The sequence below is a fragment of the Harpia harpyja genome, chromosome 7 (assembly GCF_026419915.1).
Source record: "Harpia harpyja isolate bHarHar1 chromosome 7, bHarHar1 primary haplotype, whole genome shotgun sequence".
NCBI classification, from domain to species: Eukaryota; Metazoa; Chordata; class Aves; order Accipitriformes; family Accipitridae; genus Harpia; species Harpia harpyja.
The window spans coordinates 7,656,302-7,669,734 of record NC_068946.1 but is presented as its reverse complement, the minus strand read 5'-3'; the positions used below and the strand labels follow the sequence as shown (position 1 = coordinate 7,669,734).

Sequence of the window (13,433 nt, the reverse complement as noted above, 5' to 3'; positions counted from 1 at the left end):
CTCCCACACTGTTCCTTCCCCAAATGACACAGGGCAGGATGAGGCAGCTGCTGACCAAAGTGGCATGGGAGAGCCCCATGCCAGATCACATCACAATGTACTGTCCCATTTGTGAATGTATAGCTACTGGGAGCTCAAAAATCACAAGGTAGCGAATTCTGTAAAAATCCTGTCCTCAGTCCCTCTGTTTTAAGGAGTCATGCAAGTGTGTGAACAGACAGACACAGCTGTAAGGAGGAAAATGGATGACAATTCTAGTTTTGCTTTTTTAAACACTATAGCAGATTGCTAGTTATGGAAGAAGAATGTGTGTCATTTGTAACTCCCTTTTAAGGGCAAACAGACACAAAAAGGTTCCTGAAGGGACGCACTTGTCTTTGTAACAGTGCCTGGGAGCCCTCCAACCCCAAAGATTTGGACCCCTGGCAAGCAGACAATGAGAAAAGCCAAAGCACAGTACTGCAAAGTGAAAATAACCTTGCTCTGACAACAAGCTGCAGCCTAACAAGAAACAGGACAGACACATCCTTCTGCACTAATGATACCCAATGTTAATCATGATGCTTCTGAATAAATTGGCAGCTGTTCAGTCAGGTTGCTGAACACATCAGCAGACAGTTGACATACATTGTATGACAAGCTATACTGAAAACTAAAACACTGCAGACTTTTCAAGGTTGTTGCCTCTAAGTTCACCTCCTCAGTGCTGTGCTTAACATGATTTACTTGACAGAACTTTCTTGCCAATAAACCTCATTATCTGGCAGATAGCAAGCAAGAAAGAAGACACTATTTTCTGTTAATTGCTGGAGGATAAGCATAAGGTCTCAGAGATAGGTGAGACACTTTGTACTAGTGCTGGAAATCATCCACCCCAAACAGACCTTTCCTAGCAAAACCAGACAGCATTTATTAACAGAAACAATCCTGCTATGACTACTAGCAATCTGACTATCACTACCAATTTACTGTCCTCTCTCTTTCCTCTGTTTTGATTGGGATTGCAGATTGGGTTACAAAGTCTGACGTTGAGAGTTGATCTCTTTTAGTCAGCAGGCAATGCAAGTGTGGGGAAGACACGGTGCTATGAGAGCACTAACAGTGCCTGGAGTGGAACACAGATGTGGCTCTCCAGGCTCCTCTCAGTTTCCTCATCTTGTTCTTACCATACTTGCCAGTGCACAGCCATCCAGTAATTGCTATGGTGATATGAAGATGCTTTCCTTCAGTAAGTGGGAGGAATTCAAACTCTTCTATGGCTCCCACACGCTTCTTCATCTTGTATCCTACACACAGCAAGGCAGAAACAGGAGTCTCAGAAATAGCGCAGCAAGGACAGACTCTGCTAACAGTAGAAGTTCGTAAAAGATTACTTGGGTAATTTGGATAAGGCTTTTTTCCTTCCCAAAACCCTCATCAAGTCCATGCATTACTTAGAGCTTGGCATGGGGCCAACACGATCCTTCCAAGCTTGTATGATCTGAGGGAATCCCAGCAGAAGGCTTTTTTGCTGCAGACCAGACATCAGCTGTAACAGCTGCTGCTCTCCATGGCAGCATCTTTCTAATCCAAAGCAGCAAGCTCTCATTTCCTTCATTAGCCACATACCAAATATTATTTTCCTACTTGGTCATCAGGGGCTACACAGTATCTTAATCAGCATTGAAATAAAAATTTCATAGTTGTAAGATTATACCTCAAGTTGCTTTCCTTGCTCTGCAGAGCTGAGTGAAGTCATTAGCTCTGCATTTGCAGACATGATCCTGTCCCTCAGTAGCTGAGAAATGTGCAGTCACTCTCTTACCAGTAAGGCCAGCTCCAGCTGCTCCAAAAAGAGATGCCATGACAGCAATTCCAGCAGTCGAACCTAAAGCAGCTGCTCCAGCACTTCCAATGATAGTAGCAGCTCCCGCAGCAACCAGAGGGGCAGCAAGACCCCCCGTCAAGCCTGAAGATGCAACAAGTAATATCACCAAACTATTATCACTTACAAAAACCAGGCGGTCATTTCCCTGTGCTGTGTGAGTACTGCTAATGCTACTGAAAGAGCACAAATGATGGTCTTTTTTGCATCACCAATAAAGGGGCTTTCTGAGACCCTCCCCAGGCCCTGAATCTCAGCACAGATTCTTTGACTTCAGTAAAAATGAAGAATAACTTAAAAGTCAAAGGAAGAATGTGCGGTAGATTGGGGTGAGCTATGCCCTATTTGCTTAGGAAATGATCTAGTCTCATGCCATTTTGAATTGAGAGTTGAAAATCTGATCCTCTCACAACACAAGAGCAAAAGAGGTGAAAACATTTTTTAAGGGTGATGACCTCGGTTTAATACTTCCCCCAGCCAGTGAAGCTACACTGGAATAACTTTTCCAGCTAATTCTTTCAGTTTCATTTTCATGTGGCTGAAAATACTTTTCTTGGATTTGGGGTTTCTTTTGTTGGTTTTTTTGTGTTGGTTTTTTTTTTTGTTTGGGGTGGTTTTTTGGTATCCGAAGTGACACACTACCTTCAGCCTGGCAAAGAAAAGCAGTGAAAATTTTAAAATTAGAGCTTGGGCTAAAAGGTATGATATGATGGCTTCTGTTACTGAATGTATAATTCAGCCCCCCCCCCGACTCCACCCCTAGTGCTGTGCATGCAATTCAGGAGCAAGTCTCCAAAATGCCTAGGGCAGGCTTACCGATCACTGTTCCGCCCCCAACGGTTGCCAAACCAATCAGCAGATATCTCTTCAGCTTTTTTCTTCTTTCCTTCTTTTTTCTTGATACTTCTGCAGTTCTGTGGGGGGATTAGAAGCACAAAAACTGACGGAAAAGCCTGATGGATAGGAGTGCTGCATCAGAATCTGCTTTTATTCTCCTCAGTGTAATTTCCCTACCAGGAACAGTAAAAAGTTACATGCAGGTGTGGACTGTGACAACACACTCAGACTTATAAGCATGGACATAAACCCACAGATTTAAATTGAAACGATTTAATTGCTGACAAAAGCCAACAGATATTACTTACTTGGAAAACCCTTCCTAATAGGGCTGAAGCTTGTAAAAAAAAAGAAACAAAAAGTCAAAAGCATTTCAGTAACTGTATACTGCCTATGTGTCTTAAAAAAACACAAGAAAGCTAAGTGGAAACAGGGCAAAGTGTTTGAAACAAAAGGAAATGGGGTAATTTGTGCTAACAAACAAAGAGATGGAATTAAACTGTTTTCCAACAACTGTTTATATTGAGCCGCTTTCTAATTGCACATCACAATATAATAATATAATAGGTATTAAACACAGTCATTAGTTCATTTGTCTGTGTGCATTTAAGCTACACTTTAACAAGCTTATCACAAACAGGTAAATAAACCTAAAAGGAACACATCACTTATTAGGCACTACTTCTGGCTTCCTTCCACTGTCTTTGGTTTCTCTCTTACAAGAAATACTTCCCACTTCAGAGTAAAGTGCAAAAACCAGAGGATACTGGAATAAGTTGTTTACAGAGGAAGGTTCCTTCTAGCCTGCTTATGCAGTGGTTAATCTGGGCCTTGAAACATGAGAATTTATCTTGCTTCCAAACTTGGATATTTTCCCTCTTAATCCTAGCCTAATTGTGGATTTTCATTATCCATATAATTGCCTAATCCTTCCTGGACCCCCCTAAGCGCACTGTAATTTTGATAAAGACAATTTTCGATGAGTCCCAAACAATATGCAGCTTTGTAAAACACAGCAGGAGGAGAATGGAGCACAGTGGGTGAAATCCCTGTGTCGCTGAAGTCAATGGCAGAACTCCCGCTGACTTGCATGGCACCGAGACTTTGTTTCCACAGAGCTCCTCCGAAAAAACATGGTGTGTTATCTTCTGCAGCTGCAAATGTAACTGCCTGCAGAGAACAAGAGTGCAGCCTGCAATGGCTACCTCTTCAGCAATTTCTGTATAACCAAGTTCACTTTCTACAACCCCATGGTCAAAGCAGTATTTGGATATGCCCTAGTTTATGCATGCAGTCACCAATCTGAATGCCTGGCTTTGGAAAAAATGCTCCTGGAGTTCTTTAAACAAGTGCTGCAGTCTGATTGTTAATACCTCAGTTGGCAATATCCAGCAATTGCTGTTCTACATAGTGGTTCACCAGCTTTTACAGTCAATGTGCTATTGTCTCAGGCTGAAAATAATGACATTGAGAGAGCTGAAATATGGCTAACCTGGCTTTAGTTGCAATAATGAGCAATTTGAGTTATGTGGGTAGAAAGATAGTTTGCAGCTAAATCCTGCCTGAAGATGCAGTAAGTAAAACTACTGTCATGAGAAGTTTTACCTGTCATTGCTTTCCTTCCGTAGCTGCTAGTAACTGCTTTTGACAGTTGCTTTCCTAACAGCTTCTGCATTACAATTATCACTTGATTACCAGACTGCTTTTTATCCACTATGGTAATTAACTGCTTCTTCTGGTACTTCTCTACCCTCGGTGATCTTGGGTGTGCAGCTTCTTGCCTGAACCACAAATTAAGTTCAGAGAGATTTTATAGGTGGAATTTCAGGTCATTTTCCAATGAAAAGTGAAAGATGAAAAGTGGCAAGAGTACACGTTAGCGAGCAACTGATGTCATGTTTTCCAGTTTCATACAGAACCATGTACAAAAGAGAGGTTCACACCTGCAAGTCAGAACATGTTTGGTGCTAGCAATAGGGATTTAAGTGTTTGGAACATTGTTCTACAGATGATTGAACATTTAACCTTGCAGGTTCTGGGCCACAGTTCAACACATCTACAGCAGTAAAGGCAGGAGCAAAACCTTCTGTTAACAAGTATCAGTAAAAAATGCCTGTGCAGAAGCTGCCAAAACCCTGTTTGGTTGCTACTGTTCCAAAACCTCTTGCAGTGGATGGTCAAAGCTGGAAGCATCCTAAGCAGATGTTAATGTATTCCCTGCCCCGAAAAGTCTGTGAGGTCAAAGTGGTGACAGGTTTATATTCTGCTTCCTTCCCCTGTTGACTCCTAACTTTCAAACAAACAAAGGGTCACTGATTCCCCACAAATCTCAGCCTTGTGCTTGTTTTAGCACTGTACTAACGAATGTATTCCCAGTGCAGTCTTACATCACTCCCACTACAAAGACTTTTCTCCTTTTTATCTTATAGGTATTTACTTCCATGGCTGCAACTTGGGCAAAGAACGAGATTGAAATCCATGGCTTTTGCCACACCAGCTATGCACAAAACCCACTGGGCTAGCTGAAATGTTTGAAAGCCACGCTTGTAAGTATGTGGCGTAATTCTCCAGTTGCTCTTGCCATTATCAGACACACCACTATCGTTTTGGGTTGTGCTACAGGAGCCACAGTCCAGTTAATACAGAATTAGGTACTGGAGCATCATCTTTGCAAGCAACGCCCCACCCTCGGCATCAGCGTTTTCCTGCGCTTAAAGGCCCAGGATTGAGGTTGTTTCCACAAGCCACAGCAAAACAGTCCCCATTAATACCAACCTTTGCTCCTGCATGCCAAATGGTGTCCTGTTTAGCAATCCATGGTCTTTGAGATTATTTTGACTTTCCCTTTTTACAGCACCCTATAAAGTTAAGCTTAATTTAAATAAAGCTATAACTGAAAGATACCCATCACATGCTGGACCCCATGGTAACGTCTGAACTGTTGATTAAAGGGATGTTGATTAAAGACTTCATTAGCACTCAGGTTAATCTCATAACCTGTTTGCTGAGTTGACAGATAAAAATATTCAGCAGTCCCTTGAAAGTCCACTACAGACACATTTACTGCCTTACATAACGCTAAACCTTCCCACAATTCCTGCTGATAAGTGGAAAATAAAAATACTACATTTCTTATAGATACCAAATTTTTGGCTGTTTCACATCTGAGAAGTGGTGATTAAGAGAATTAATCTTATATTAATAACACAGAATTAGAAGTCAGGTCCATAAGTATCTAAAGATGCAGACTGTTCCCCTCAGAAATCTACCTTCAATAGGAATTAGACAGCTGTTTCTTAAACAGGCACAGAGAAGGACGGATCCATAGAAAATGAGCAGCTGAGGATCTAATGCTGAAATTTATAGAAACTTCATTCTGCAAGAGGCAGTTCTATCTGAAGAGTATTGGGCCAAGAGATAAGAGACACAAGATGTTTGTGATGTATTTAAGCACAATCTGCAGTCTAGGAGAGGCAACTGGAACAAGGAAATGAGGCAGTTCAGTGTGGAGTAGCCTTTTCCAGCTTGCAAGGTTGGGTCTTGGCTCTGATTTTAAGAATGCTGAGCTTTCCTGCTTCTCAGTGCAGCTGAAGTGCTGTGAGGGCTCTGCAACCCTAATCAAGCCATAAATGATTACGCTAAGAGCCATGGGGGGAATGACCAGAGACTGGACTTAGGCACAAGTAATTACTGCTAAGCTTTCAAGCACCAGCAGTGTTTTTTCATCCCATAGTCAACCCAAATATTCTTACTCTGACTCTTCCTCTTTTTGTTCCTTCAGGCTCTCAAGCAGAGATTCCTCCAGGACTTCCAGCTCCTCCAACGGGATTCTCAGCAGCCAGGTGATATGGCAGATCAACACCCTCGCTCGAGAATCGTAGTACCCTTAAACAGAGGGAAGACCAAGAAATCAATCAGTCTTCATCACACCAGATTAAACAGCGAGTGGTGCACTCAGCTGTCCTAGAGGACCACGTTACATACAAGCATAGCTCCTTCTCTCAGGCCCTCTTTGTCTTCCATGTATTTGAAGACAACCCCTACTATCTAGAGAAGAGAGTGATAAATGTAAAATCCTCCCTCCCTGCAAACCTCACTACACCAGGTAATTGCCTCTATGGCAGAAAAAGGATCTCAAATCCTTTGGTCTGCATCCTCTGTGACAGAGGCCTTTTGGCTCTGGATAGGCTGCATCTTTCTTCTCAACAGCGAAATGCTGCAGCAAGACCAGTCCTAACTGGAAATGTCAAATATATATATATATGCGTAACATGACACAGTACACCTCAACGATGCACCAATGCAAGATATGGTATTTTGTAAAAATGCACCTCCATGCAAAAGCTTTATATTCAATTCATCTTGTTGGCAACAAGAGGCACTCTGGAGTTTTAAAGCTACACACCGGCTCACCTAGCAGCATCACTGATAATTGTTTGCATTTATACTTCACTGACGGATGTGCAGGAGTGGACAGTGTACTCAGACAATGTGCGATAGGAGAAACGATTGATCCTGGGCTTATAAGCAGCTGTTCTTAAAGAAAAGACATTTTAAATGTAATAGATTTTAAATTATTTGTGCCAACTCTTGCTTTTTTAATGTGTTTCTCTCAGTAGCACCTGCTGCTTCCTGATGGTGGGCTTTTGTAAAGGGTTCTTGGTGCACTCTGGGATGAAAAATGCAATTGCTTTTCTAGGGGTGGGTGAAGATACCAGCAAGACCCAACTACAAAGTATGTTTCTGATACCCGCTGCACGTAGATCAAATATGGCATTTGGCAATCTATTAAGTTTATTTATTTATTACCATCATTACCAAATACCAAACTACTTCGGTAGGCTTTAATGACGGCACTTTTAAGATTTGTGCTTGGTTGAGAAATACGGATAGCATTTATCTTCACTTCATCACCAATACGTGCCACATCTTGCAAGCCCAAGCAGGTGTTTTAACGAGTAGCCTTCTTGCTTCCTGTCTGCTAATACATAACTTAGCTTTTTACTTAGCCAGCCTGGCAGTAAGTCAGCAAGGCTTGAAAATATATTTCTTTTAAATTCCAGCTTAGCAAAATAAGCAGTTTGCAATAACTGACTTGTCAATTTTCCACTAAAAATAAAGCAAGAACAAAAGTGGTACTTTGTTCTGCACTGAAACAGGCTAATCGGCAACCAGTGAGTTCTCTCCTGTGAGAACATGTTAAAACACAGAGATTTAAAAAACCACAAGTAGTGATATAAAACGGGCTTCTTTTAGAAATGAACATTTTGTTCAGTAGACAATCTTTATTTCATTAATTTTATCAGACTAATCCATGTTATGGATTGTAAACCAGAAAATTGTTTTATGCATAATATAATATATGAGTAAAATCACATTTATTTATAATAGGCTTCACAGGACACTCTGGAATTTATTCCGTGAATATTTTTTTTTTCTTTTTAGGCAACAAGTGATCTGCAGAAAATTTGTTAGGCTGAGGTTTTCATAACAGCTTTACTGCCTTCCTAAAGGAAGAGGTCGCCGGCTCCCCTGGAAACACTGGAGAAAAAACACCCCACTCTAGGTATTTCAGTTCAGAACTTTTCTACCATCACAGACATTTGCATGCCAATGCAGGGCATGTGAAGGTAAGGAGGTGAACAGTTGTTCAATTTTTAACAGGTATTATTAATCATTCCTAATATAATAGTTGCCTTTCCTGTAGTGGTTGCAGGGAAAGAGTGAGCTGCTTTTGCTATAAAGGAAGCAAAGATAAAATAGGACAGTACTTTGAGCTTTCTGAGCATTTTAAAGTATCAGATGTAAACTCATCTACATTATTCTTACAAAAAACAAATGCTAGATAAACTTACCATCTCTAAGAGAGAAGGATAGAAGGTCCTAAAAAGAAAAAAAGAATATTCAAGTTAAAACTGATGACGTATGCCTGGAGGTATCAAAATGGAGGCATGAAAACCCACTGGACTGATTTAATTACTGCAGCATGTCAGTTCATAAACACGGGAAGCCAGCAAGCCTACAATTCAGCAACGCAGCACAGAGCAAAGCCAGATGCTTCCAGCACAAAAGTCTCCATAGGCAGGTACAAATGTCTGGACAGAAGTAGACAATGCTTGGCATGGCCTGGAGCATCCCATGTTTTTTGTTATTAGCGATCCTGTCGCAACTGAAATCACCATAATTACACCAGACTTCAAAGTTTAGAGAAACAGGGCTCTAATATTCCTACAACTCTAATGCCTTCTGCTCGCTATGTAGTCATATATACTCATATTTTCAACATGAGTAACAGGTTTGAATGCTACTCTAATGGACCAGTGGCCCCTATTTTCTTTGGCATTCTGGGAATTCATAGCTCTAGGCGGTAAGGCTGAACTGGCATGAAGTTCTTTTGGATTAAGTGCTCAAAAATAGAAAACTCAGTATTTATGGCCATCTGTCAAGACTGAGGGACTTGACTTCTGTGTTGGCTCTTCACCATAAAATAATCAGAAAAACAAATCAATCCAATAGATGGTTTCTATGGACAAATCCACGAAGAAAGAGGTCAGTGTTTTTACTACTGTGTTCTCCTCTTTTATTGTCACTGGACAAATTTTAAGTTCTTTATGTAACTACAACACTAAGCACTAGCTCAGTCTAGCTACTTCCCTCTCCTACACATAAATAAAGCACAGCTGAATTTTACAGGGAATCCTTCAGCCCTTTGGGAACACAAAAAATGCAGCCAAAGATGTAGGAGGTTGCCAAAGAGTTGATGATTATTAGTCCCATAAGCTCCTAAGCAAAATTTGTATCGTAAAAATGTCTCTAATCTTTCCCCTACTGCATGAGAAGTGTAGAACGGAGAACAAGCCATCCTTAACCAACTCCTACTAGAAGAAGGGCAAACTGTAGATACTATCCAAGCAAAAGTAAGTGCCTGGACTCCAAATATCATTTTAACATAAGAAGAGTCTGCTATTTCATAAAGGAGAAGAGAGCTTTTGCATAGGACTGGGGAAACCAAGCGATTAGGACAGCTGAACTCGCACCTATGGGTGCTTTTTGACCAGGTATAGCCCCAAAACCTTTGCTCCACTGCTGCCTAATGTTTTCACACACACCCCTCTGCTGCTGAATATCTGGGTGGCTGCTCCCATCCACAGAGATGCCTTCTTTTGCTTGCCTTTCCTGCAAATCCTAATGGGATAAGGATTTCCAGAAGGTATCTGTCGGGCTGGGCTCTGCACAAAGCAGTCATCACTGCTCCTTCATCCTGCATCCCAATGGCCAGAGCGCTCACCCAAGAAAAGGAAGGTCCTGGTTTGCTATCTCCAGTGTGTGAATAACCCTTTTAATTTAAGTTAGACACTGAATCAGGTCTCCTCTGTTCCCCTAATCACCACACTGCAGAAAAAATGGCTTCTTTTTAGGTCTGGCCATGATTAGTATTCTGTGCATGCACACACGCTGCAGACTGTTCCCCAGACTCATTGGTGGGATGTGGGAATTGGAGACATTCATCCCCATAGGCAGAGGGAGGAATGTAACCCTGGTTTCCCAAAGCCCAAGTACTGTAACTACCCAGGTATTAGATACATGGGCACCATCACCTCCTCCCTGGCTGCAGTTTTGTGGGGAAGGGTTGGCATAGAGGCATCAAAGCCCAGCAGAAGGTCCAGGGCTGGGATTCCCAAGCAGAAAGCTGACCAAGCAAAGAGCCTGAAGTCTAGAATAAGGTGAAGCTTGCGACCTTGTTGCCATCATTTTCCATGGACTAATATAGGCAGCCTCTTGAACAGGGTTACCGATTTGTGCAGAGCCCATTTGTAGGCAACAAATTCTCCCTGTGTGTTGCAAAGGGAGCTGTGGGTGTTGACTCAGGTCCTGTACGATATGCCCAGTATTGTCTGTCGCACCTAGTATCAAATAACTTCTTTTAAAAATCTGGCCTCAGCATTTACATACCTGCATTTCAGAAGGTGAGGGACTGATACAGGTAATCAGGTGATAAACTGGAACTACTGTTTTTATTGCATCTGTGCCAATTAGCATTCTCAACTATTTCTAATTGGTTTAGGCTTTGCACGTACTGCTGTGCAGTCATCTGGAATCCAGTCAGCATTGATTGATTAGATTAGTTCACAAGTAGTTTATTTTCCTCCTCTAAACAGCAGTTATTATATTTCAGTCTTATTTTGAAGTTGGTGTTTTGAATCTCCCTGTGAACTCTGTGTGTAAGATTACCACCCATATGACTGAGAAGCCTTATAAAGAAAGGGAAGCAATCTTTATTCAGAATCTTTGCTAGCTTTTTATGAATTGCTGCAAGTTCAAAACCCATTTCCTCAACAACAGAGCGCATCCAATCCACATCATGGTGGATGCATGTAGAAAAACACAGGAAAATGGGCATTCTAAGTATGTTCGCAGAAAAAAAAATATTCATAGTAAGAGCTTCCAACATTTTCTCACCTATCATCACTTCTTCACCTCTTTTTGTTGCACTGCCTTCTCATACCACACCCACAGCCTGTGTGTTATGACTACTGTCCTTAAAGGATTCAGTTAACCAACATTTGCCTGTATTAGTCATCTGCAATGAAGGCAAACAAAGATAAAAATCCATAATCCTCAAATTTTCATTGAATCAATGGTGAGCTCACCTCTAATCTCCTGACCTCATGTATCATCCCTTCAGCATCGCTAAGATGGAGGGCATTCAAAAATGCAGGCTTTAGTGCCGACAGGACCCTGCCACTGAACACACTGAGCAATTAAAGGGTGCACTTGTTAAATAAACAGTAAATGTTGCATCAGGAGCAGCTGAATACAAAGAAGCAAGAGCACCATAAAGCAACATATCACGAATTCACAAAGCTTTGACCTGTAGCTTGTTTATTTTCAGGTAAGAAGGAAAAAGCTGATCTCAGCCTTGATACACTGAAGTTTCCCACACGCCAGTATGCTTTGCCAAAGACACGTTGCAAGCCTCTGCTGCCTTGCTCTACCAAAGTCTTTAATTCTATCCTTCCTTTGACAAAATCAATCACCTTGCCCATATACATGACTGCATAAGGTATTGATGTTGTGGCATTAGACTGATAGCTATTCCTGATCTTTGCTTTCAACTAATCAAAGAATTGTTATCTACAGCTTCTGTATTCCACCTGAACCCAGGTGATAAGTGCCTCAGTTCTCTGGCTCAGAGCAAAATACCATGCGCTCCCACTGATGCAGAGTCACTTTCGTAAAAGCACATGGAGCCCTTATGCAACATAAGCTCAGAGCAAGCACAAGCTAAATTTCTCCCTTAATAAACTCAGCAGCAATGCAGGAAGATGTGTCTAAATCTAGAGAATCCATTCTGAAGCAGCAAGAACAAGGGAAACAACCTGGGAAGTACCACGCAGAAAAAAACGAGTGTGGATTTATTGATTTTGAGCAAACAACATTGAAATAGCTGCTCTTATTTTAGAAGATCTGTCCTAACTTGTTAATTAAGCTTAAGATTCTCTGTCGCTATACTCATACCATTACAGGGCTTTGGGCACTGCAACATTCGGATGTTTGGAGCAGATCCTCTGAGGCCTTTTATGGACTGACTAGGAGACACAGAAGATGGCTGAGATAATGTGAGCTGTTCATGATGACCAAGAAAGTTCACTGCTATCATATCTTTACTTACACAGCCACGTTCTCACATCTGCTGTTCTGTCAGGCCTTTGCTAAAGGTGAGTGTGTGATAACTATTACTCAATACCAGAGTACTGTCTGCATGCAGGATATCTCACTATTTCCTTGTGTGCAGTGCACAGCGCAGGGTGCGAGGTGACAGCGGCCACGTTATGCGTGGTGGCAGCAGCAGCCTACCATGCTCTTCACCCCACACAGCATAACGTGAGGCTGGATGAGGAGGTATCTTCCCCAGCTGAGACTCTGCAGCAAAGATAAACACCACGGAAATGCTTTGCCTTTTTTATCTTTACGTCAGCTTTTACATCAGAACATTAGGGAGTAGTCCCAGTCTCACTAATACCTCCTCAGTGAAAGAAAATAAAGTCATAATAACTTATTTCCCTCTGGCCAAAGCTGACTCTGGAAGAACGACTCTGGAAATTGTGCTATTTGGAGCATGTATGTAGAAGTGGTTTGTATTACAGGTATGGTGAAGGGGCTTTTAAACAAATGAAAATCCTGTCTATCATGTTCAGTATTTCACCAAAATCTGTAGAACGCACATATGAATCAAAAACCACTGCAAAAATACAGTCAAAGTAAAAAGTTTGACAGTTCTCTCTTCTGTAGAGCAAAAGTGTCAAAGACATAAAACATTAATTCAACAGACAGTACTGTGCCTCATGTTCATCACTTCCATGAGCTGTTTATGGATAGAGAGACTGCCAGTCACCCACAAAGCTGCTCAGAAATATATGCATATCAGAAATATTGATTTTACTTCCCTGACTGTACAAATAGAGCTTCAGTTGCAAACACACACATATGACAAATCTCTTTTGCAAAAGCAAACAAGAGCGAGGGGAACATATGAACTTACTTGGGTAACAACAACTGGATTTTCTTTCAAGATAGGATCCTTCAGCAAAATCTGGGCAAAAGTTTCTGTGCCCTCACCTCCTAAGCCACTAGCAAATGCTGTCATGGCAGGTAAGACAGCATCGGGCAGGTCCAGCCATTTCACAAAGCCCTCAATGAATTCCGTCCTGAAAGAGCTGTAAGGCAACAG

At 41.6% G+C, this 13,433-nt stretch overlaps 1 protein-coding gene across 3 annotated transcripts in view; it reads right to left on the bottom strand.

Moving 5' to 3' along the window:
* Nucleotides 1-13,433, bottom strand: part of TMCO4 (transmembrane and coiled-coil domains 4) — a 42,262-nt gene that overhangs the window by 24,720 nt on the left and 4,109 nt on the right. For all 3 annotated transcript variants that reach the window (XM_052792649.1, XM_052792652.1, XM_052792651.1), the window contains exons 3-8: nt 13,245-13,419; nt 8,557-8,584; nt 6,454-6,586; nt 2,681-2,778; nt 1,805-1,948; nt 1,167-1,286 (exon numbers count right to left, since the gene is read on the bottom strand). In XM_052792649.1, coding sequence (XP_052648609.1) covers nt 1,167-1,286; nt 1,805-1,948; nt 2,681-2,778; nt 6,454-6,586; nt 8,557-8,584; nt 13,245-13,419 — 698 coding nt within the window. The remainder of the gene's footprint in view (nt 1-1,166; nt 1,287-1,804; nt 1,949-2,680; nt 2,779-6,453; nt 6,587-8,556; nt 8,585-13,244; nt 13,420-13,433) is intronic.